Genomic DNA, 22,803 nt, shown 5'->3' with positions numbered 1-22,803 from the left:
CTGCCTTTGTTGCCACTCACCCCTCTGGAGATCTGGTGTCACCCTCCCCCCAACATCTTCCAGTCTGGCGACTCCTATCTATTTAATCATTCCCAAGAGCGGAGCTATGATCAAGTATACAAATGACCGTTGTGGTGGGCTGACCCTGGCTGGACACCGGGTGCCCACCAAGCCGCCCTGTCACTCCCTTCCTCAGCTGGACAGGGGAAAGAAAATTTAACAAAAAGCTCGTGGGTTGAGATAAGGAGAGGGAGAGATCACTCACCAGTTACCATGATGGGCAAAACAGACTTGGGGAAATTAATTTATTACCAATCAAATCAGATAGGGTAATGAGAAATAAAACCAAATCTTAAAAACACCTTCCCCCCACCCCTTCCTTCTCCACAGGCTCCACTTCACTCCCAAATTCTCTCCCTTCTCCCCAACAGCAGTACAGGGGGACAGGGAATGGGGGCTGCGGTCAGTTCATCACACGCTGTCTCTGCTGCTCCTTCCTCCTCAGAGGAAGGACTCCTCACACTCTGCCCCTGCTCCAGCCTGGGGTCCCTCCCACAGGAGAGTCTTCCACAAACCGCTCCAGCGTGGGTCCGTCCCACAGGGTGCAGTCCTTCGGGAACCCTGGCCCAGCATGGGTCCTTCCCACAGGCTGCATTCTTTCCATGTGGGTCCCCCACGGGACCACAGGTCCTGCTAGGAGCCTGCTCCAGCATGGGCTCCCCAGGGGCTCACAGCCTCCTTCAGCCACCCACCTGCTTCAGCATGGGGTCCTCCAGAGGCTGCAGGTGGAGATCTGCTCCACCATGGACCTCCATGGGCTGCAGGTCCAGAACCTGCCTCATCCTGGTCTATTCCATGAGCTTCAGGGGAACCTGTGCTCTGGTGCCTGGGGCACCTCCTCCCCCCCTTCTCCACTGACCTTGTTTCTCTCTCCCATTCTGACTCCTCTCCTCTGGCTGCCACGTGGAGGGTTGTTCCCCCCGCCGCCCCCCCTTCCTGAATACGTTATCACAGAAGCTGCCACCATCAGTGATGGGCTGGGCCTTGGGCAGCGGCAGGTCCACCTTGCAGCCAGCTGGCATGGGCTCTGTCAGATATAGGGGAACCTTCTAGCAGCTTCTCACAGCAGCCACGCCTGCAGCCCCCGCCCTATAAAACTCAACACAACCTTTCTCCAAGGAGTCAGATTTAAGCAAGTAACCATTTTTAATGTTATTTGTGCAGCTGGAATAAAGTTATTCCTCTGTGCTCTTTCTGTAACTTCTCAGTAGCAGCCAAAGAAAAGAGTCACAACATATTATTAGTGCAGTCGTTTATCTTCAGCATTTAACAATCCATTACATTTAAGAAACAATTTGCATATATGACTTTTCACAAACAAAATTTAATGCATATAAAACCTCAAATATTTTTATTTCAACAAATAAAGCTGCTACAGAATGGCATCTTGTTTCACAAGACCAACTTTCGAGTAGAGGCAAGTGCATTTCAGCCACAGTAGCATAAACAGCATGCAACACAAAATTAAACAGATGCAATGTCCATGTTTGAAACACCAAATAAAAATTAAGATACATTTATCACTTGAAACATAGGCCATGCTATAAAATGCCCTTTGCAAGTCACCTTAACCACCAAAAAAACCCAATGAATCATCATTTTTTGATTATTTACTGGTAAAAACTAGTATGACAGTCTCCCCAGTACATTAGAGATCTACAGTTTGGTATTTATTTTTACAACAGAATGCATATAAAATATTCTGATAAAAAGTCTATAATCATGTTATAAATCATCTTCAAATGTTCATAAAATCCTCTCTTGGCTGAAGCTCATAATAGTTTGGGTATTTCTAAACATGTCGCACATCACTAAGATTTAATTCCCCTTAGTTGCTTTTGAAATGCATTCTTCTCTTGATGATTTTGAATCGCGTATCAAAATTTCATATTCATCTGAGCAACCTTATTCTACCTAGTGGCACAATTACTGTATTCTAAGCGTTCCTTTCTCTCAGGTTTTTCAGACTTCAGGGGACAGTTCCCTTTAAAATAACAACTCATCTTTATTTTGTGCAATGTTTTTACAAGGGATAGAGCAGAAGTGCACTAGAGAAATTTCTTTTCTAAAAAGGCCTTTTAAAGAAAGTTTTTCTTATCATGTACATGTGGCCAAAGTCCTTGGACACTGAGGAGCAACCGACTAGAAGTCACTTCCCTTACTAAAAAAAGTACACAGTTCTGTAAAAATGGACTACAAAACCACAGTGCTAATAATGCCCAGTTTTTTTAGACCTTTATGATAGACATAGTAATGTACATACACAATTTGTGTGACACATTAAGCTTTTACGGGTGATTTCTTTGTCTCTTCATAAAAAATAGATTGTAATATAAAATACTAAAAACAAGCTATATAACTTGTACCACATGGAGTTTTTATATATATGACATTTTAAAAGGACTATTATATATTAAGAGATCATTTTCAAGTAAATCATGATTCAATTTCATAGACAAGAACATGTCTATAATACATATTCCGGCAGTATCTATTCCCAGTAATCTGAAATAAGCAAAATAAAGCCTGTGTAAACTTATAGAAGTCTATTTCCACATGTCTCGGTTTCAAGCCTATCCATTTTCTGTATGCAGGATTCCTGATGCCTTAAATGGGAACTAAGTATTGAGGCCTATTCCAACAGAAGTTGAAGAAAACTGCAGTATTTCTCACACCCGTGAGAGTGAATCTAATAATTTTCAAGAATGACTGATCATTTAGGTTCTTGCTTTCAGACCCAAGAGTACCTATTGAAAAGCTTACGCCCTCATCCAACAGAACATAAAAGGGGAAGTTGTTCTGTGGTACTCTAAGGTCACTCTTAAGTGCTTTTGGGAATAAAGGTCAGAAAGACGTAACTTAAAAATACTTAATACCCATTAAGATCAAAGATTAGAGTTAAGATCCGTATAACCTCCACTGGATAAACAAAATGTTTATAAACATTATATACAGAAATTTACTCCACCCCCCCAACTTCATGTTTCTTAGGTGTTTATCATTAATCTCAATTACAGTTGAGAAGTTCTGAATGACTGCTACTTTAATTGGTGAATGCTTCTTCTGTAACTGCTGTACTACAAACAATTTATAATACTGGCATTCCTTAAGGTAACAGAGGCTAAGTCCTGGTTCCGGTAATTGCAGGAGTACCAGAACTTGGCCTAGTAAGCAGTTATGTTGTTTTATTACATGGTGCTCTACAAAAATACAATGTAAGCATAGTACATTTTATCTACAATTGTTTTGTCATTTCATAATTGCATTGCTAATGTAAATATTTAAGTTAAAAAATAACATTGTTTTAATGGTGGCAAAACAGTAAGTACTTTGCCAGCTCTTTCCCACTGCAAATCATAATAAATGCTTGCCTTGAAAACTAATAATTCACTGGCTATTACAAGTGACACAATCCATTAAACAAATTTAGTCTATTTAAATACATATGTCCTTGAAATTAATTTATTTGCAGTAAATTTCAGAAACTATCTGCATACATTTTACAAGATGTCTCTCATTAATACTCACTGGAGTGGGCTGTTCTGAGTGGGGAAGTCAGATCACTGTCTTAGAAGGTAAAAAGAGGGGTACAGAAATACATTTTTTTAAGTGGTAGGTGTTTCTGTTTCTGCTTTCCCCATTGGTGCCTCAGGAAAAAGTAGTTTTCTAAGTATGTTTGCATAGAATGGTCCATACACTTTTTTATTAAAGTTTACAATGCTCACATACTGAGATCCAACAAACTCCATCTCTCTCTGAATCACAGAAAGGCCTCCTGGCACAGCAGGCATACACTTCTGAACACTCGGAAGAGCAAGCAAGCTTCTCAAGAAGAACTGGATTCGTTTGTCTGAAATGGAATATACAGTACGCTCAGAACAGATGTAAACCCAAGATGAAGCCATACTCGCTTCATAAGCGCCCTCTGCATCAGCACAGTAAAAAAAAAAAAAATCCAACAACATAGGTGGTAACTCTTTCTCATGCCTGAACTGCAGTGGGAAGCAATACTGAAAGCTTCTTAGAGTTGGCTCCTGCAAGGTGGATGCAGCATAAACCTGCTGCACCAAGTTACATTACCTTACATGGAGTAGACTCAAATTAAAAATAACAGTAGGTTTAAACCCAGAACTGACACAAGGGAAACTGAAGAGCACTCATGTTTCTAGGTTCTTCTCCAAAATACTAGCATGTCTAGGCTTGTCTGTACAGACACTTCTAGAATTATTTGTAGCTGCAACTAACCATGTTCTGCAGCATACCAAGAACACCATCTACAGGTAAACAACACTTCCTCACTCTTAGTTGACCCAGTATTTTACTACAGTAAGAAAGTCCTTTTTAAAAATAATCAGACAGCCGATTAAGCTTGCTGAGAGTAAGTTTATATACAGACACATACAATAAGACAATCGTGTATTATCTTACTAACCAATCAAGGAACTGATGGGATTATTCTCCTCGGCAATATGAGCTATTTGACCCACTAAATTACTCTGCATTTCTTCAGTAAGAGCAGGAAGACCTCTTTCAGTTAAAGATCCATTCACTTTGCTGCAAATGTGGACACCAATGGTATTCAGAGCCTCCTTCAAATCAAAAGTTCTGGATGAAAGAAACAGAAAAGCATTAAGGTTCGCAGTTTCTGTAGCAGAGGTTGTAAGGTGACCTCACTTGTCTCCCTTTTATTTTCAACCTGCTCCCTGCAATGACAGCATTTAGAAATGTTACCTTTTGCAGATTTATGTACATCTACAAATACAGGATAAATCTCCATGTGTAAGATAAAATAAGGACCTAATTGTAATCCAAATGGCAAAAGTAATTTCAAGTGTGCAGCAATGACACCAGTTCATTTTGCCCTTATGCTTAGGTGTTTTCCTGGGCCGCATGCATAGCATTTCATGAGAAAAAGCAGAGTGGGAAACTATTTTATGAGACACTCTTTCAGATCACATGCTTGCAATGCAAGGGACAGCAGAAATAGGCAGCCAAATAGTTTTACCTACAAGTTTGAAGCAACTGGCAAGACAATTTAGTGAATGTATTGCCACTCTCTCCAGTATTAGGAGCATATGAATGAACTTTAGTAGTAGGCTCCAAATTCTGTAGACTAACATCAAGATTAAGATTTTATTAAAATATAACTTCGAAATAATGTGCCTAACATGCAGTGGACTTCTATTATAAGGGGAATATAGATATACATTATTAAAATTTGGTGTCTTCTCATTATTAAAAAGCACTGCCTATGACATTTGAATTGTTTCCAAGGGTTTTCCAGTTCACCTGGTATTTCCCACTACAAAAAATAAGAAGAGTGATAAAAACAAGGCCTTACTTCTTGTTCATGCCTTCAAGAAGAGGAACAGAGATCCTTTTCAGTTGATCAGCAAAATCTGGCACATCTACAATTGCTGCACCCACCATATTGTTTGTTATGAGGCAAACACAAGCTATGATTTTTAACTGATTGAGCTTTTCTCTCAACTCCTGAAGACGAACTTCATCTGTTATTAGAGTCTAGAATTGAAACAATAGTACTAATTTAGGAATACAGAGGGAGAGAGGCAGGGAAAAGGACAAATGTAGGATGTAGCCATGAAGCATTAATATTTTTAATCACAAATATGCAGAGTCAGAAGAGACAGCAGCTGAAATACCCTGAATATGCAGTATTGCACAAAGTGGCATTACATGAGTACCAGAAGTAAGCCTGTGGTGGGAAGAAAGGTAATGCCTTCAGTGCAGAGGAAACTGAGGACATTGCATCATATTCCTTTTCATTGCTGACACAAGTCTGTGGCCAACAATTCAGCCCATGATGTAGAAGGCTCAGGGAATCCAGAGGACATTGCAGTGATCAACATTACAGACAGAATAATCTTCTGGATACAGCTGACCTTTGAAAAATGCTGTCATCTGTAACTGATGGACAGTGATGAATAACTGTGCATGACAACTACCAGTTCGACCACCAGAGCAGGTTCTGCAGCCGATACATAACCTGGTACAGGCAAAAAGCCAGTTGATCATACCAAGAACGTAAGTAATTCCCACAGCAAGATGTAGCTGGAGAGACCTGTTTTAGGTTAGAAAGAGTTCATCCTAACTAAATCCCTCCACTGAGAAGCACAAGCGCACTATCATTCAACTGTTTGGTAGTAATTCCATAGTATGAGAAACTAGATCCAGCAGAGAATACATGTGTATAGCTCTTATTCAAAACTGTTCAAAGAATAAGGTGGCTTCCCTTCTGTCCGCTGACCAAGAGCGCTAAGAGCATCCCCATGTATTTAGCAAATTCTCTGCCAGGCCATCCTAAGTATAGCTAAAGTGCTCATTGCAGATGCTAATTTTAGCCCTGACTGATGGCCAGTTTCAAACTGGCTTTACGGAAAGTTGCAGAGGTCAGTAATCAGGAGCTGGAGGGGAAAAACTGAATGCTGATTCTTGAAGCAATAGTTTATCTGCACTGAGAAGGGGTGACTATCTACTTTAAAGGGCTTGAAGTTTTCACCGATTCTGTTCTACAACAAGAGCAATCCCACCAATTCCTGATGCTGTTCAGAAAACAGGATGCCATAAGTCAGTGCTCTCAGACTCAGAAAGCTGAGTGCTGGTCTGTACAAGGCCCAGCCTTTAACCATGGCCAAGACTGCTCTTAGGGTGGAGCTGGAGAGCTACAACTGGGTACAGGGAAAACAACCTGGACGTTGTTCTTTCCTAGTTGTTGACTTGGCCACCTCATATTTCAGAAACTAGACTAGCACACACTCTCCAAATTACAAATTTACGATTCAAAAATTTAAGAAGTGCTAGAGAATATTTCACCTGTTGCCATGAATAGCAGAATCATTATACTACACCAATGTTTTCATATCACTAGAAATCTGAAGACACTGAAATACACTTCTTACCTCTGGAATTGTTTTAGGATAATCCCATTGTAACAGTTTCAAGTAGCCGTTGTTTAGCACCAGTGTTGGACTAATAGTTGGTTTAGAACTACTGTCAGCACCAGGGGATGATGAAGATTCATCAGAAATAGATGACAATTCATCTTCTATTGATTCCTTTATCCATTCTGTTGTGAGATTCAGGGCACCTAAGCATTGCAAATCAGCACAGATTTACTTCATGCTTTCATCAAAATAAGCACTAGCTTGAGGAAAGAAGTTGTACACAAACAAGAGTACTGAACTTCCAAAGACTAAACAAACATAGTGGACAGTTGAGTCTCCACACATGCAAATTCTCTCCCTCACCTTTTTGCACTGATCACCTTAATATGCTAGCTAGCTTGTACAAACCCAACAACAAATTGTTAGACTTCAGCCAATATTTTTGGGTAAAAAAGCCTCCAAGTCTGAGTTCCCAAAGCATTTTTTTTTCCCCCCCCTTTTTTTCAGAGAGGCCACGGGACTGGAAAGTAGAGGTGAAGGGAGATCAGCCTTATTAACAGCAAATGAAATGCTTTTAAAGAGTTCTTTCTCAGGCTGCATGTACAAACACCGCAGGCTGTATCAGCGGCTCAGGGTTTCCATTTTAGAAGACCCTGTTTCAGATGTTAATAAGTTTATGTTTTCTTCTTGGAAGACATATTTTCCTGAACACTGTTTAGCGGTGTTACACAAAACCTGTAATAGTGGATCAAGTTGACTTCGTGTCACCTAAAAAGTTTTCCTCAGAGTCTGCCTTTTGTTATTAAAAAAATGTTCCTGTCCCTCCCAGCTTTCAGGCACACTAACTGGTTTTACATGTTTACTTCAGAGTAACAAAGACTTGCTGCATACAAAAGAAATAAAGTCTCATCTTTCAGTGTGTAGGGCTTCTGCCTCCAGACAGTAAGAGCCATTGTTTGTTTTTCAGATACTAATCAATTTAGCAAATACAAATTTTTCTGTGCCCCAGATTACAGACAAACATACTTATAGCGAGTTAAGCTATTGCCCATTGCTAGCTTGCTTGTCAAAGAATTTTTGCATTAGTTCAGTCCAGGCAAGAAATTGAAATTTTCCCCCAAATTAACTGCAATTGATAGATTCTATGGCATGTCTTTAAATAGTCCTCTTTTTAAGTTAAATATAGCATGATACCTACTTGGTGTTTCTTCAAGAATTTCCTGGAATTTTGTTCTTTCGTAGTCCACCAAGTTACGCTGAAGGTATGGCCTAACGTTTTGAATTATGTAATTAGCCATATCCACTTTCATCAGGTCCAAAACACGGAATATTTGTCTGAAAGCAGGAGTTTAAAATTTGACAATTACAATAGTGTATTTTAAACAGCACATGCGAGGTACACCTAAATTAGCACTTTAATTTCAATTCTGGGAGAAATAAACGCCTTCACTGGTATCTCAGTGTAACAGATATGTTACCTATCTTCCAGGATACCTGAAGGAGTATTCTGCATAAGGCTTGGTGTCAGTTACAGAGAACAGGACAAACATGTAGCATCACTAAATGGTACAATCCCGTAACAGAAAGAGAATGGTTTTCAAGAACTGTATCAGGTGGTACATTTTAACCTAAATGAACAGATTTTAACTTTTTAGTCACTCCAACTGCACAAAGAGAAACAATCCTTCTGACCGAGTTTCTTTGGTCCCTGTATATGATCCAAGTAGCAATAAAATAGTTGAACAACAACTACCATTTACTCTTAATATTTCAGTGTACCCAAGGAGCAGTAAACTGGTTTCCGCTCTTTTATGTAAGTGTTGTACTCAAGTTCAAGTAATAAGATCTTTACTAAAGATTTTAAATCCAAAGTTTGGCCTCCTAGAAGAAGCATACAATACACAGTTCAAGAAGGAACAAGACAAATGTGGTGCTTATATTTTGTAAGGATGAACAAGATTGAAAAAGCAGTCTCCGAAACACAGATGATTGCAAGAGTGCTCTTTTGTTGTTCAGTGACTTGGATATTCAGAGCTGGTCGTGTCTCATCTAGACATTCTACCCATTTCATTAAAAAGTAAGATAAACATAATATTCTGGTCACAGAGTGTCACAGCTCCCTTTAATACTTCTGTATAAAAATAAGTTTTCTTATAGTTTGAAAACAGGTGTTAGATAAAGCAACACAATTTAAGACTTTGCCCCCCTCTTCCACTGCCCAGTACTCTTTCAGAGAAGAGGTTTTCCTCTAAAAGAACACCCCAATACCAACCTCAGTAATTCTACGATATTGTCAGTTGCTTTTAACTGTTTTATATCGTTGTCTCTTATTGGAGCACATAACTTTCCCATAGTGTTGATGATATAGTTAGCTAGCCCATGAATATCAACGGCATTATGTTCTGCCTGCTGTCTTATAAGATCTGTATCTAGAACTTCACAAATTTGATTATGAATCCTGTTTGCTCCAGGAGTCAGGAAGGAAAGAAGAATCTAAAGCAGAGGGAAGAAAAAAAAAAAGGGAAAAGCTTATCAATAAAAACCAAACCACTGAAGTAAGACTTAATATTGAAGTGTATTTAGCTGACCAGCTATAACATAACACCTTAAGAGCAAACATTATCTAAAGTAGTAGAAAAACAGGACTGTTAAGAGGATTGCAGTACAGTTCTGCAAAAATGCTCAAAGCCAGTAAACCAGAAAGCATGTCAACATGTCAACAACGAGACTTTCAAAAACTGGGAGACTGCCCTGTAAAACAAACATTTCCTAACCTAAAATTTTAAAAGACTTAGTATTGTGCCAGGACTAAAGGTTTGCATGCTCCCTTGTGTGATGATCATAAACAATAAAGTCTATTTGGGCAGGTGCAGTCATGTTTATACTCCTGTCCATGCTGTAAGCTCACAGTATGTTGCTGGAAAAAGGCTAGTAGAGATGTGAAGCGCCGAGGAAAGAACTGACTTGCAGCTAACCATCATGCAGTGAAAGCTGAGCAGACATGCCACTTTGTGTTCATGGCCACATACATGGTTAATATACTATAGAGACCTATTTGCAGTTCTTAGTAATCATGGTTTCATCTTAAAGAACTGCAAGGTGTTGGCTTGACCAAGTTCACAGGCCCTTCAGTGATGAGACTCTCAGACCTAAGCTGACCAAACAATACTGGGGTGCAGGGGAGAAGTAACATTACCTCCTTAATTTCCTCAAAGAGCTTGATAGCATGTTCATATTCTGGAGGATCTTCATTCAGTTCTGATTCCAAATGATCCCAAAAGGCCTCGTGTACAATTTGTTTCACTGTGCCTGCAAAGCTGTGGAGTAAGTCAATTAGATAAAGACTCCCAACCAGCTTTCATCCTTGTTAAAAGCGGTTTAGGTTAGCCTGATCACTTGTTGGGAAACTTACAGCCCCTCATCAGCTATTGTGCCCTGCAAACCGTATCTTTCTTGGGTTGTGGATCATCAGCTCCTGAAACATGGTCTAGACTGACAAGTTCTTCCAAGAACACCTGTATTTTAGAAAGTAGCGCTGGCAATTCAGATGCCGGTAAAGAGATATTATGTTCCCTTTTTCATTATTGAATTTGTATTCACTGTCCTAACCTGGTAGGTTATGTACAAGGCTTTCCTAAAAAACTATTATAGAATCACAGAATGTTAGGGGTTGGAAGGGACCTCTATGGGTCATCTAGTCCAACCCTCCTGCCGAAGCAGGGTCACCTACAGCAGGCTGCACAGGACCTTGTCCAGGCGGGTCTTGAATATCTCCAGAGAAGGAGACTCCACAACCTCCCTGGACAGCCTGTTCCAGTGCTCTGTCACCGTCAGAGGGAAGAAGTTCTTCCTCATGCTCAGACGGAACTTCCTATGCTCCAGTTTGTGCCCCTTGTCCTGTTGCTGGGCACTACTGAAAAGAGTCTGGCCCCATCCTCCTGACACCCACCCTTGAGATGTTTATAAATATTTATTAGGTCCCCTCACAGCCTTCTCTTCTTTAGGCTGAACAAGCCCAGCTCCCTCAGCCTTTCCTCGTAGGAGAGATGCTCCAGTCCCCTCATCCTCGTAGCCCTCTGCTGGACTCTCTCAAGTAGCTCCTCATCTTTCTTGAGCTGGGGAGCGCAGACCTGGACGCAGTACTCCAGATGAGGCCTCACTAGGGCAGTGTAGAGGGGGAGGAGAACCTCCCTCGACCTGCTGGCCACACTCCTTTTAATGCACCCCAGGATCCCATTGGCCTTCTTGGCAACCAGGGCACACTGCTGGCTCATGGTCAACCTGTCGCCCACCAGCACACCCAAGTCCTTTTCCACAGAGCTGCTCTCTAGCAGGTCCGCCCCAAGCCTGTACTGATGCAGTACACCTGTTCTCTGTCATTTAACCAGTAAAGGGATTTGTGCAATTCAAAACCTGCTTGGTTTTTACATAAGTTTTCTCAAAGTAGAGACCAGGGTCATTTCTAAGTTAGACACCTCTGTAAGGAAGAACATTTTACCTACCTACATTAGGGAAGTTACTTGTCACTACTTCTGGATCTCCAGGTTATTTTTGCACCTCTTCTGGGGTTTTTAGTATAACTATGTTTATGAGCAGCTCTGTCTTCTTATCACTATGGCACCAATGAGCTACTACATACAACTGCACAGAAGGCCACCATTTCACCTTTTCCACAGGGCTTGGAACTGCACAGAACAAACCAATACTCATCTTCACTATCAGCACTCATCTCGCATTAGCCTTTTATCTTCCATATGACAATCAAGACAGAGCAATACGCTCCAAGACAGCATATTGACTCAACTGGACTGCAATACTTGTTCCAAGCAAGAATGGCTTTGACAGTGACTCCTGCAAGTGCAGGATAAAAAACTGTAGCCTTCCAAGATGTTTTGGTTTGGGGTTTTTGTTTGTTTGGGTTCGGTTGGTTGTTTCTTGCTTATTTTTTTAATTTGCTGCTCCATTCATTTCTCCTCTCTTCCCAACCCCAGTGCAGCTTTTTCCAAAATTCAGGGTCTTACCTGTTCTGTGGTAAGTCATGTTTTATGCAAAAATTTGTATTTACAGCAATTTCATGAGCTAGAGTCCAGTCTGTCAAATTTTTTGCAGCTGCCATCAGTTCATCAAATGTAATAGTCTTCGGAGGGCTTGCTGCTGCAACAAACAAGATCCATTCAAGCCAAATATAGATAGTTAGCTGCAGCTGCAAATATTAAAATGTAAAAGTTTTACTGCTTGCTAATTGGACTCTTACTAGAGAAGAAACAGACTAGGATTACCAGGTCTTGATATCTTCTTACAACACTAACTCAGGAAACTCCCAGCTTATCAGGGGTGTGTGTGGGGGTAATACCACACAAGCTTCATAACATTTTGAAAAGCAATTTTGTATTTCTGCATCTTAAGATATTGTTCCTTTAAAACACCATCTTGCATTCCACAGATTTCCTATTGACTGTTCTGTAAAATCCAGCAGACCAAAAACATGGGCAATTACAGACACCAGATGTCCATTACAATTCCGCGCACATAATGGCCATATTGTGGTTTTATTGCCTGTAGAGACAGTTCTGAAGTTACTGACTTGAGAACCTCCCATTTATGTTCCACAGCAGATGCACTCTTAAGTTACACTCCCTTTTTACAAGTATTAACAATGTAACAGAAACTCTACATTGGAAAGCAAGAGTCCATTCCCAAAGTTTCTAAATCCCCAAATTCTATCATTTAATTTAGTATTTGGAATTAAGCCTTTGAAGACTGGTAATAAAGACAAAAAGCCAGCTGCCAATTGCAGCTCCACTAACAAGTTTGTTTTGATGTAAGACTTCACATTTAGACTTTAAGCAGTATGAATGGCCTGAGAATGCTTACAGACATGAACACAAAGCACATCTTAACCAAGGTTTTATTCACCTCTACTCAAAATACCTTCCTTGTGCAAATGTGTCTTCTGTTTGATCTTTATAATTATGAAAGAAAAAATGTGAATTTGAGATTCATTTCATGTAACTTGATGTAATATCGTAAATCTGTATGTTACAGATTTAAGTGTATGGAGCAAACAGAAGAAATCCACCCTTTGCACAAAGCTGTATCTAGTTGAGTGGGGGACTGCTACCAACATCAAGATTAGGATTGTCCATGGTGGCACACTTTTCTTACACTTTCTGAAGGGAAGGAGTGCACAGAGAGACCCCCCACGGATACAGCTGCTGGTGATGTTCCACACACAAGGAGATGTGCTGCTCCATAGCAGAGAAAGCCATGCCTTTCTCTTAATACTCTTAAACAGAGATTCAGAATCCCAGGTTCTACCCAAGACAGCAAAGAGAAACAAGGTAAGTTAGCCTTATCTGTCTATGCACAATGCAGGTAAGGTTGAAATAGGCTTACATGCTGGGGAACTCGGTTTGCTTGAAGAATCACTGTTAAAGCTTTGTCTTGAATATTCAGAGTCGCTAGAAGAAGATGTGCTTTCAGACAGGCGTGAAGAATCTGAATCACTGTTCTGGTCATCATTGAGAGGCATTCTGATTCACTTTAGCTGCTATGGTAAACAAGACCTGGAAAGGCAAACACATTTCCCATAAAACTGGCACTTACTTTTCTTTTTGTTTGTTTCTCAAAAGTCAGATACTGATCATTACATTGTGAATGAAGAACAAGTAGTTGCCTTTGTTAAACAGGTGTTGCAGAAAGGATCTGGCTTGACATGAATAATCATAGTTATTAACAAACTACACCTGTAATGCAAGAAAGTTTTGTATCTTCTGCTGTTTTGTACCTTAAGGGTTATGTTAGAAATAGTCTGTAAATTGGCTATATTTAAAAAATAAAAGAATACCCATAATAACCCCCAAAGTTGCTTGTTGTCAGAATTTTGGAAGTTCTCAACATCCATAAAGGCATCTCATGTTACCATCCCCCATCTGACTTCACCAACAAGTGATGTTTAGCAATTAGCTTCCTTCCACAAACAGACTTCACTGAGTGTAACAATTCTGAAGCAACGGGGAAGAACAGGCAAATAATTCAGAATACTACAATTCTGACAGGGTCTAGCTAGAAGTCTGGACTGCTGCTTTTGGTGGGTCTTCACTCAGAATCAGGTTGACAATAGCACAGACCCCAAAAACACTCCTCCTAGGGTGAGGGTGGATGGGTTTTCTGTTGTCAAATGGTAACTGAGCCTCTAACATCACGTTCAGCAGACATGACAGGTAATACAGAAGTGTCAGGCTTCATAGCACTTCTATGTAAAGAAACTGCCTCCCAGGCAGATAATCTGCAACTGCGTAGAATTTGGACAGCTGCATAGGGCAATAGAGATGATTAACAGCTGTATGACAGGAAGTGAAAAATATGCTCATAATCATATTAAAATGAGAAACTGGAAGTCGGCCATAATTACTACCAAAGGAATTTGGCCCAGATACCAAAAGCAGCTGTCCATCTTTGATTACAGCCACGAAGCACTCCACAGTAGACTGTATGGAGTAATAGTATGAAAAGACATAGCCAACAACACTTTCCATCAGCAAATTTAAGTAAGATGACTTCATTTATGATTAAACTGCATCAACTTCAACAGGCAAAGAATACTGCACTTTGTGACTGCTGAACTTGGGAAAAGCCACTTTTAGCAGCAAAAGGATGATTTTTGTGCGTACTATAGTGAATCAATGTATTGTTGGGTCAAGAAGTAGACAAAAGGGAGTAAGAATGAAGATTATTTTATGCTGGCACCTAGTTACAGCTTAGAGCATTTGATTTTTTGGGTACCAGCTCATCCTAAATAGGCCTTTATAACTTGATGAGGTATTAACTGATGAGTACTCCCCTGTTAATTGAGATGATGAACATTTGTTAAGTGTATGTTTACTCCTTCTCTCCCAAGAGGAAAGATGATGCATCCGAGTGCCTTACTTATGTGATGTTTTATGCTGGGTTTTGTGAAAAGAATTAAACACATCAACAAGATGACAGCTGACAGTTTATTACCTTACTGGAGAAGCCAGTAAGTGAGACACTTCAACAGGATATAGAGGTCATGGGTTCAAGACTTACAGCATTAGTTATGATCCTTAACATTGTAACTTTTATTAGAACCGCAATTTCATAACTTCTAACAAGAAACTAAAAGCAAGCAGATATTTAAAACAGTATTGACTAAGCAAGACAGAGTTGCAAGAGAACCTAGAAAATCAAAAGGCTGAGATATTTGATTTGGAAACTGTATTTGTCTAAGTTACAATTAGAAATGAGTCACAAGTCAATGTTACACAGGAGACTAAAACTATTTTTTTTGATTAAGATCTGTGTTACTGATCTCAAAGCCAGTGCTGACTAGAAACTAGTTGTGGCGAGTAGCCTAACTGTACAACATGCTCCAGGGTCTTGATGGGGAACCGCTCACTTAAATACAGTAACACTGCAGAGCCTGCAAAGCATATAGTACTCTCCCACTATTGCTTCTGGATCAGCATCAGAACACTATTTCCAGGCTTTAATTATGTATAAACCCCCTTTATTTACACATACATAACTAACCTCCAAAAGGTTAATGTTGCAGGTGGTCCATCAAAAGAATTGATTAATGCTGTTGGCAGTGTACTGGCCCAAAAGATCTCGTAAATCAATCGCCTAGTATGAGCACCTCAGGATGTGTCACTGCTTCAGTCTAGGTGTTAAGAACATAGAATTTAAATAACCAACAAAAACCCAAAATTCTCACACAATTTATGTATCAACATTTCAAGAGCTTCCTCTTAACTGTCAGTATGATAATTTTAATAAATTCATAAAGATTCAGATTTGCAAGGTGCTCCTGACAGCAAGTACTAAACCAGCCACAGAAGCAAGCCAGCATTGCCATTTTCTACCCCAGTCTTGATTCCCAAAATGACCAAATAGTTAAGGTAGAAATTAAAATTTTATATATATATATATATATAAAGTCTTTACATACTAGTCCCAGCAAAGGATCTTTCGGCAACAAGTGTTTGCATTTCAAAGACACCCATGACATATTTTGATGTACCAAGACCATACCTGTTCCTACAATACATGCACACATACAGATAGTAGAGTTGCCAGTAGAGTGCTTCAGAAGACTTAATTTAAATGACAAGTTTCATCAGTGTACCAGGAGATGACACACTGAAAAGCCACTGCAATCTTTACCACAGTAAATATATTTCCAAGTCGCATGCCTCAAATGGAATGGTAAGGAAGAATGGGTGTATTCTGCAGATTCAGAACATTATTATAACAGAGCACTGGAACACACTGCCCAGAGAGGCTGTGGAGTCTCCTTCTCTGGAGACATTCAAAACCCACCCCGACAAGGTCCTGTGCAGCCTGCCCTAGGTGACCCTGCCTCGGCGGGGGGGTTGGACCAGATGATCCTCAGAGGTCCCTTCCAACCCCTGCCATTCTGTGATTGCCCAATTCTGTTTAAAACATAAATGAGGCAGCAAGCACAAAGTAAACACACATGAATACACACGCAGAATCTGGATATGCCATCTAGGTTTTAAACACACTGCCCAAAAGCTAAAATTCTGAAAGAAAAGTACATTCACTGAGGACATCAAAGGGAAATACAAACCAAAAAGGCTTTTCTAATTAGTTACAACAATAGACGACCAAGTTACTTAGCCCTTTTTTGATAGTATACACTAGAAGAGCTGGTTTTCCTTACACTTCTGTAGACTGCACAGCCCTTAGTAATTTATGAAAGCTCTAAGTTCACATGTAATTTTAAGTTTAGATTAACATAATTCTCAAGTAAGTCATTTCAGAAAGCCCTTTAGCCTTCCACAATCTCTTTGTAACCCACCATCTTGAGCAGAGAATACTATCTTACTTTCCAGAGTTGTTCATCAGGTATTACATATTAATTAGGCTGTTGTTTTAATACACAGCTTAATATCCTACCTATTCTATTAAAGGTTTAGCCTGTGGTTACAACCTGCTTTACTCTTCCTGCATTAGAAACAACTGATGTTTACTTTTACGTGAGGCTGGATACCTTCACAGTGGGCTTCATCACACTGCTTTCTTTTGATCAGTACTATTTTGCTTTTTTTTTTTTTTAAGGATAAAGTCTAAATGGGAGACCAAGCTAAAAATATCTTCTAAATGTACAAAACCGAAGATTGCTGTTAATACAGAAGAACTAAAATATCATGGTTTCCGCTGCTAATCAGGCAGTTTTGTTCTTTTTAGTACAAACGCAATGAATACAACACTGAAGACATCTATCTTGCTCTCACAGGGCCACCACATCACCCAGCCCCATCATTCACTCGGAACTGATCAAGACCGCACGATCAGATCGGCTTCAGAGGACACAAACACGCTTTGTATTCCTGAAGGCTGCCTTTACAAGTTACTTTACGAAGCACCTAGGGGAAAAAGGCAGTTTGGAAAGTTTTGGGTTTTTTTTCCCCTTCAGATACCATCTTCAAGAGCAGTTTTTCCACAGCCCTGCTTTGTTCAAACGAGACCCTCCATCCACGCACCCTCTTCAAGCGCTCCGTCCAGTTTTACCACTACAAACGTCTTATTTTCGCTCGTTCCACCGGGCTCGCTCCCTCGCTGCCTTCAAGCTGCCACCGACCGAAGCTCATTCGCGCTCGAGGGCCCCTTCCACCGGCACTCAGGGCACAAAAGAGCCTTTGCGAGGGTACCGGACCGTCCCCGCGCCCCATTTCTGAGGGCTCGCAGCCGGCGCCGCTCCCCTGCGGCCCCTTCCCTTCACCCAGCGCCTCCTCGCGCCGAAGGCGCGCAAACGCCTCGGCGCGAGCTAGCCCAGTGCGCGGCCCCGCGGCGTCGCCCCCTCCCCTCAGGACCCCGCCGGCAACGCGCGCGAATGCGCGCGTTGCCGGCGGGGTCCTGAGAGGAGGGGGCGGCGCCGCGGGGCGCTCCTCCCCTTCCCCCGCCCGCCTCCATGTTTGTAGCAGTCACCTCAGGCAAGGAGCGACCACAACAAACAGCGTTTCCAAGGACGGGCCCTGTGGGGGGAAGGGAGGGGGGGGGGGGAATCCTCTGTCTGCCAGCCCTGGGGAAGGCGAGCCCGGCTGCCCGCCTCCGAGCGTCCCGGCCCCGCGTCCCCCCCCCCCCGGAGGGAGCCCGGGTGCCCTTGCTCTGCTGGAGCTGGGGGGGGCACGGGACCCCGCGGCTGCGCCCGTCCCGTCCCATCCCGCCGCCTCCACCGCACGGGAGGGCGGCAGCCGGCGGGCCAGCTCCCACCCCGCAGCTCACGGCCCGTACGCCCCAGCCCCGGTCACTCACCGCGGCGGCAGCTCGCCCTCCCCGCACGGCGCTGGCCGGGACGCTAAACTGCCCCCCCCCCCCCCCGGATTTATACACCCAGCCCGGACTATGAGTGGCTTCCTTGGGCGCGTCCATCTCTGCCGATGATGGGGGGGAGGGCGTAACCTTTTCCTGCCTTCCAACGGCGAGTTAGCCCGAGGGACTTGGGTCAACACGCGCCTATCCCCGCAGAAGTGGTCCGTGTGCCCTCATGCTGCCTGGGCCCCAGCACTAACCGGGGAGAAATTTGATGTGACAGGGGAAGCACTTCCGAGGACTCCCCCGCGCAGAATGGGCCCTGCCCGGATGGCAAGGCCGGGGAAAGGCTGGGTGGTGTTTACGGAAGAGCCCCGTCGATCCGGCCTGACCCCGCCCCTTCCCCAGCGCGGGGCGGGGCCTCCGCGTTAGCCCCGCCCCGGAGCCGCCTCAGGGGATGGGACGAGCGGCGCGGAGGGGGTGAGCGTCCGTGGTCGGCGGGGGAAGAGGCTGCGCCTCAGGGCGCCTGTGCCCGTCTCTGTTCGCTGCGCTGCCAAGGAAGCTTTAAATATGTCCCCACGGGCTTCCCTGCCCTGGCTCCCTGCCTCTCGGCGGGGGGGAGGGAATGAGGCGCTCCCTCCTCCCCGCCATGTTGGCCCCGCTGCCACCCCCCCGCCATCTTGGCCTCGGGGGGGGGCGCTCAGGACCGTGCCGGGTTTAGTCACCGGGCTGGCTGAGGGCTGTGGCGTTACCAGGCCTGCTGAGCGCCCGCCGAGGAACGCAGCGTGAGGCCGTGCAACGCTGTCATTACAAATGCCTGGCTTGTTGCTGGACCGACCTCACCCACCGAGCAGCTCCACGTACCTGTCGGGGTCAGCATCCTGTCACGGGAGCTGCGTGCCGCCATGGCCTCACCCACCAGGAAGCACGGAGGGCAAAACACCCGCAGCCATCTCTGGGGCAGGAGCCAGATCAAGCCTTCCTCGTCGCGAAGACGCAGAGCTCCCCTTCCTGCGAGGAACTGCATCACCTTCAGCACGCAGGCAGACTGCGTGGGATAGACGTTGTATTCGCATAGACCAAACCCCACTGTGGGTCCTATCGATACAGCCTCTGCCATAACAGCACGGGCTGGAAGCTGGGGTTTGGCTACGCAGGTGCGGAGTGCCCTGGCTCGCGCGGGAGCGCTTGCTCCCGGCGATGCAGAGTACCGGTCAGCCCCGCTGTCAGAGACGTTACATGGGATTAAGTCCAACGGCCTAATCCAATAGCTCCCATAAAGAAGATGATGTTTTAAATAACTGCATTTGCGCTACTTTGCCCCAGTTTGTGTGTGTCACATGGCAACGACAATCTGAGAGAAGCTCAAAGGAGCTTTGGAGATGACTGCCTGTGATGGTGTACAGCTGGACTGACTTCCTACAGGACTGTTTTCACTTTTAAGGATGTTATTTATTACTAGCTTTTACATCCATTTTGGCTGAAATGCTGTCTGAAAGATGGGGGAAGCCCAAGCCCTGGTCTTTCCTGTGATGGCTGCTGACACCTTTTTTTAATTAACCAGCTGTATCATCTAAAACTGCACAAAGAGTACTTGCAGCAAACACTAGGGCCAGTGACTCAGGGTCCATTTTGTGTGCTGTCTGTGTGGACCAGCAATTGTGGAAACCTGTGGTGCTGAGTGGCCTAGCTTGCACAGGGAGGGAAAGGGATGCCCCAGCCTCATCAGGTAAACTAGCTTCTTAATATTTACATATCAATTTGTTAAGTTGATCAACTTAAGTTGATCTATGAAAGATCAACTTTAAAGGAAAAAGTATCTCAGGGGTCTATATCACAGAGTAAGAAATGGAATTCCAGAAAGGGATCACTTTAAAACAACTTTTTTATTTTTTTCCAGCTGTAGCAGTGCCCTCCTCCCACAGCACACGAGCTGTTTTGGAGCCCAGTCATAAGTATCTAGCTTGCTCTATCTATCTATCTGAGATGTGTATCTGTATATATAGCTGAGGCACCAAAGACATGCTTCAAGATTCCAGTCCGAAGGCAAAGAATAAGTTAGATGCTGCAGTACTCTGCACTTAACCTCCTTTTTGGTTTCAATTCCTTCCTGATCCAGAGTCACTGAAGCTATAGTCCATTATATGGATCTTCAACTAGGTTACCTACTGTGGAGATTTTCTCCACAGAGGAACGTCACTCATTTCTCGTTGTCTGTGTCTTTTGCAATGTCAGCCAGGAAAATAATTGTACAGCCTTTAAATTTGTTCTGCCTAATTAAGAAGATCGATGTCCTTGTATCTTATGCAGGACATGCAAGTATGTGCTGATTTTGGCTGGGGTAGCGTTAATTTTCTTCATAGTAGCCACTATGGGGCTATGTTTTGGATTTGTGCAGAAAACAGTGTTGATAACACAGGGATGTTTTTTGTTATTGCTGAGCGATGCTTAGACCGCATCAAGGCCTTTTCTGCTCCTCACCATGCCCTGGCAGCGAGTGGGCTGGGGGTGCACAGAAAGGTGGGAGGGGGCACAGCCGGGACAGCTGACCCCGACTGACAACAGGGATAGTCCATATGATGTCAAGTTCGGCAAAAAAACTAGGGGGGATGTTGGCCCGGGGGCACAGCTCGGGGACTGGCTGGGCATCGCTTGGTTGGTGGTGAGCAATGGTTTTCATTTGCATCACTTGTCTGTCTTGGGGTTTATTTCTTTATTATTTTCCTTTTCATTACAATTTGTTATTATTTTATTTCCATTATTAAACTGTCATTAACTCAACCCATGAGTTTTTTCACTTTTCTGATTCTGTCCCCCATCCCGCTGGGAGGAGTGAGTGAGCGGCTGTGTGGTGCCTAGTGGCTGGCTGGGGTTAAACCATGACAAGGTACAAATTTGGAATTTTGACTACTGTCGCAAGTTGGCCTTAATTCTTGGCCTTTCACTACAGAAGCGCTGTTAATTGAAATGAAGGACTAGTTTGTGCTCCGCCTTTGCAGCAAGTTAGTCTATAACCTTTCCTGACTGTTGCCAGTAGAACTGGCAAAGACAATAAAGCCTACAATTAATGCACTGCTTTATCCAGCAAACAGCAACGCAGCTACTGAGTGGGTAAGACATGCAGCTGCGTTTGGCCCCACAGGTCAGAAATGTGTGAGTATGTGGCTAACTGATGGTAAGAGTGGGAGGAGAGGGAAAGGGCAAGGCACGTCATTGTTTACGCCAGCGTCCATGACAACCAAGTTGAGAATATAACTTAAAGTCACAAGCTATTTTGCCCTAATCCTAATAACTGAGCCGGGCAGACTGGCTTTAGCACTAACAGATGGATGTTAAGACTCTAGGTTGACTGAAACCATCAGGCCTAGATTTGATAATAGGCTCAAAGGTGAGACAAAAAGTGTACAAGGCAGGTGTAGGGATGCTTTCTCAGCTTGCTCTTCTGTGGAGTTTCCTGTATTCCAGGGAGAAAGAAGTCTTGTGAGTGGCAAATAGGATTGCTACTTCTCCCCACCGAAGTATTCAGTTTCAAGTTCACACAGAGGCAAAACAGAGTATTGAAACTTCTGACAGAAAATGATACATCAGTAAACTCTGCAACCACATCAGTCTGCAGTGTCTAGCTGCTTTACCACCTCAGCAAATTCCTGATGCACACTGCCCTCAGCACTAGTGGTCTGTCTTTCTGTACAGAGGAAAAAAAGAGTTTGACCCACTGTGACAACTACTGTGAGAAGCTGTTTGTAGACTAATACTCTCGGTCAGAAATAGTTTGTATTGGTTCCTTGGTGAGAAAAAGCCTTAGCTACTACATCGCTAACTGTCCAAAGACATGGAGCTGTTGGAGCGGGTCCAGAGGAGGGCCACAAAGATGATCTGAGGGCTGGAGCACGTCTCCTGTGAGGAAAGGCTGAGAGAGTTGGGGCTGTTCAGCCTGGAGAAGAGAAGGCTGCAGGGACACCTTATAGCAGCCTTCCAGTACATGAAGGGGGCCTGTAGGAAAGATGGGGAAAATCTTTTTAGCAAGGCCTGTTGCGACAGGACAAGGAGTAATGGCTTTAAACTAAAGGATGGTAGATTTAGACTAGATATAAGGAAGAAATTTTTTACCGTGAGGGTGGTGAAACACTGGAACGGATTGCCCAGAGAGGCAGTGGAGGCCCCATCCCTGGAAACAGTCAAGGCCAGGTTGGACAGGGCTCTGAGCAGCCTGGTCTAGTGGAAGGTGTCCCTGCTTGCTGCGGGGAGCTTGGGCTAGATGACCTCTAAAGGTCCCTTCCAACCCAAAGTGTTCTGTGATTCATTCTGTGTTTCTATGATTTTCCTTGTCACTGCTAAGCCAGAGAAGGAGAAATGGTACGACAGTTACCTACGCTGCCTTACTACCTGAAACAGATTTACACCCCTTGGTGCTTAGCATTGATGATCTTGATTATTGTCTCTGGTAACATCCACATGGCTCAGTTTTTACAGTAAACTCTCTGAAATAAATGGCTTCAGAGCTAAAATGCTGGGTCTTGGGGTACTGCTACAAATCTTG

The 22,803-nt window shown here is 43.3% G+C and overlaps 1 protein-coding gene across 8 annotated transcripts; it reads right to left on the bottom strand.

Moving 5' to 3' along the window:
* Positions 1–1,286: 1,286 nt before the first annotated feature.
* On the bottom strand, positions 1,287–19,286 carry TCP11L2 (t-complex 11 like 2). 8 transcript variants are annotated; one of them, XM_075427969.1, is made up of 11 exons: positions 19,128–19,286; positions 15,519–15,648; positions 13,362–13,531; positions 11,987–12,119; positions 10,162–10,282; positions 9,238–9,458; positions 8,164–8,300; positions 6,981–7,168; positions 5,402–5,583; positions 4,493–4,665; positions 1,287–3,910 (listed from the first exon to the last, which is right to left on the bottom strand). In XM_075427969.1, the coding sequence occupies exons 3-11, from the start codon at positions 13,495–13,497 to the stop codon at positions 3,666–3,668; spliced, it is 1,536 nt and encodes a 511-aa protein (XP_075284084.1). In that variant the 5' UTR covers positions 13,498–13,531; positions 15,519–15,648; positions 19,128–19,286; the 3' UTR covers positions 1,287–3,665. The 8 variants fall into 8 exon arrangements, with proteins under 8 accessions (XP_075284084.1, XP_075284086.1, XP_075284083.1 ...); XM_075427971.1 differs by lacking the exon at positions 19,128–19,286 and adding an exon at positions 18,524–18,593; XM_075427968.1 differs by lacking the exon at positions 19,128–19,286 and adding an exon at positions 18,267–18,319.
* Between the last annotated feature and the right edge of the window lie 3,517 nt (positions 19,287–22,803).

The sequence above is a fragment of the Opisthocomus hoazin genome, chromosome 8, assembly GCF_030867145.1.
Source record: "Opisthocomus hoazin isolate bOpiHoa1 chromosome 8, bOpiHoa1.hap1, whole genome shotgun sequence".
Classification (NCBI taxonomy): Eukaryota; Metazoa; Chordata; class Aves; order Opisthocomiformes; family Opisthocomidae; genus Opisthocomus; species Opisthocomus hoazin.
Note: the sequence above shows the minus strand (reverse complement) of the source record. Positions and strands in the feature narration are given on the sequence as shown.

Bases quoted from the DNA above. Each gene is read 5' to 3' on its own strand.
- TCP11L2 (XM_075427969.1), bottom strand. From the start codon at position 13,497: ATGCCTCTCAATGATGACCAGAACAGTGATTCAGATTCTTCACGCCTG. The intron at 9,459-10,161 runs GTAATGTTACTT...CCTCTGCTTTAG, and splicing joins TCTTTGAGGAAATTAAGGAG to ATTCTTCTTTCCTTCCTGAC. The intron at 3,911-4,492 runs GTTAGTAAGATA...ATTCCATTTCAG, and splicing joins TCCCATCAGTTCCTTGATTG to ACAAACGAATCCAGTTCTTC.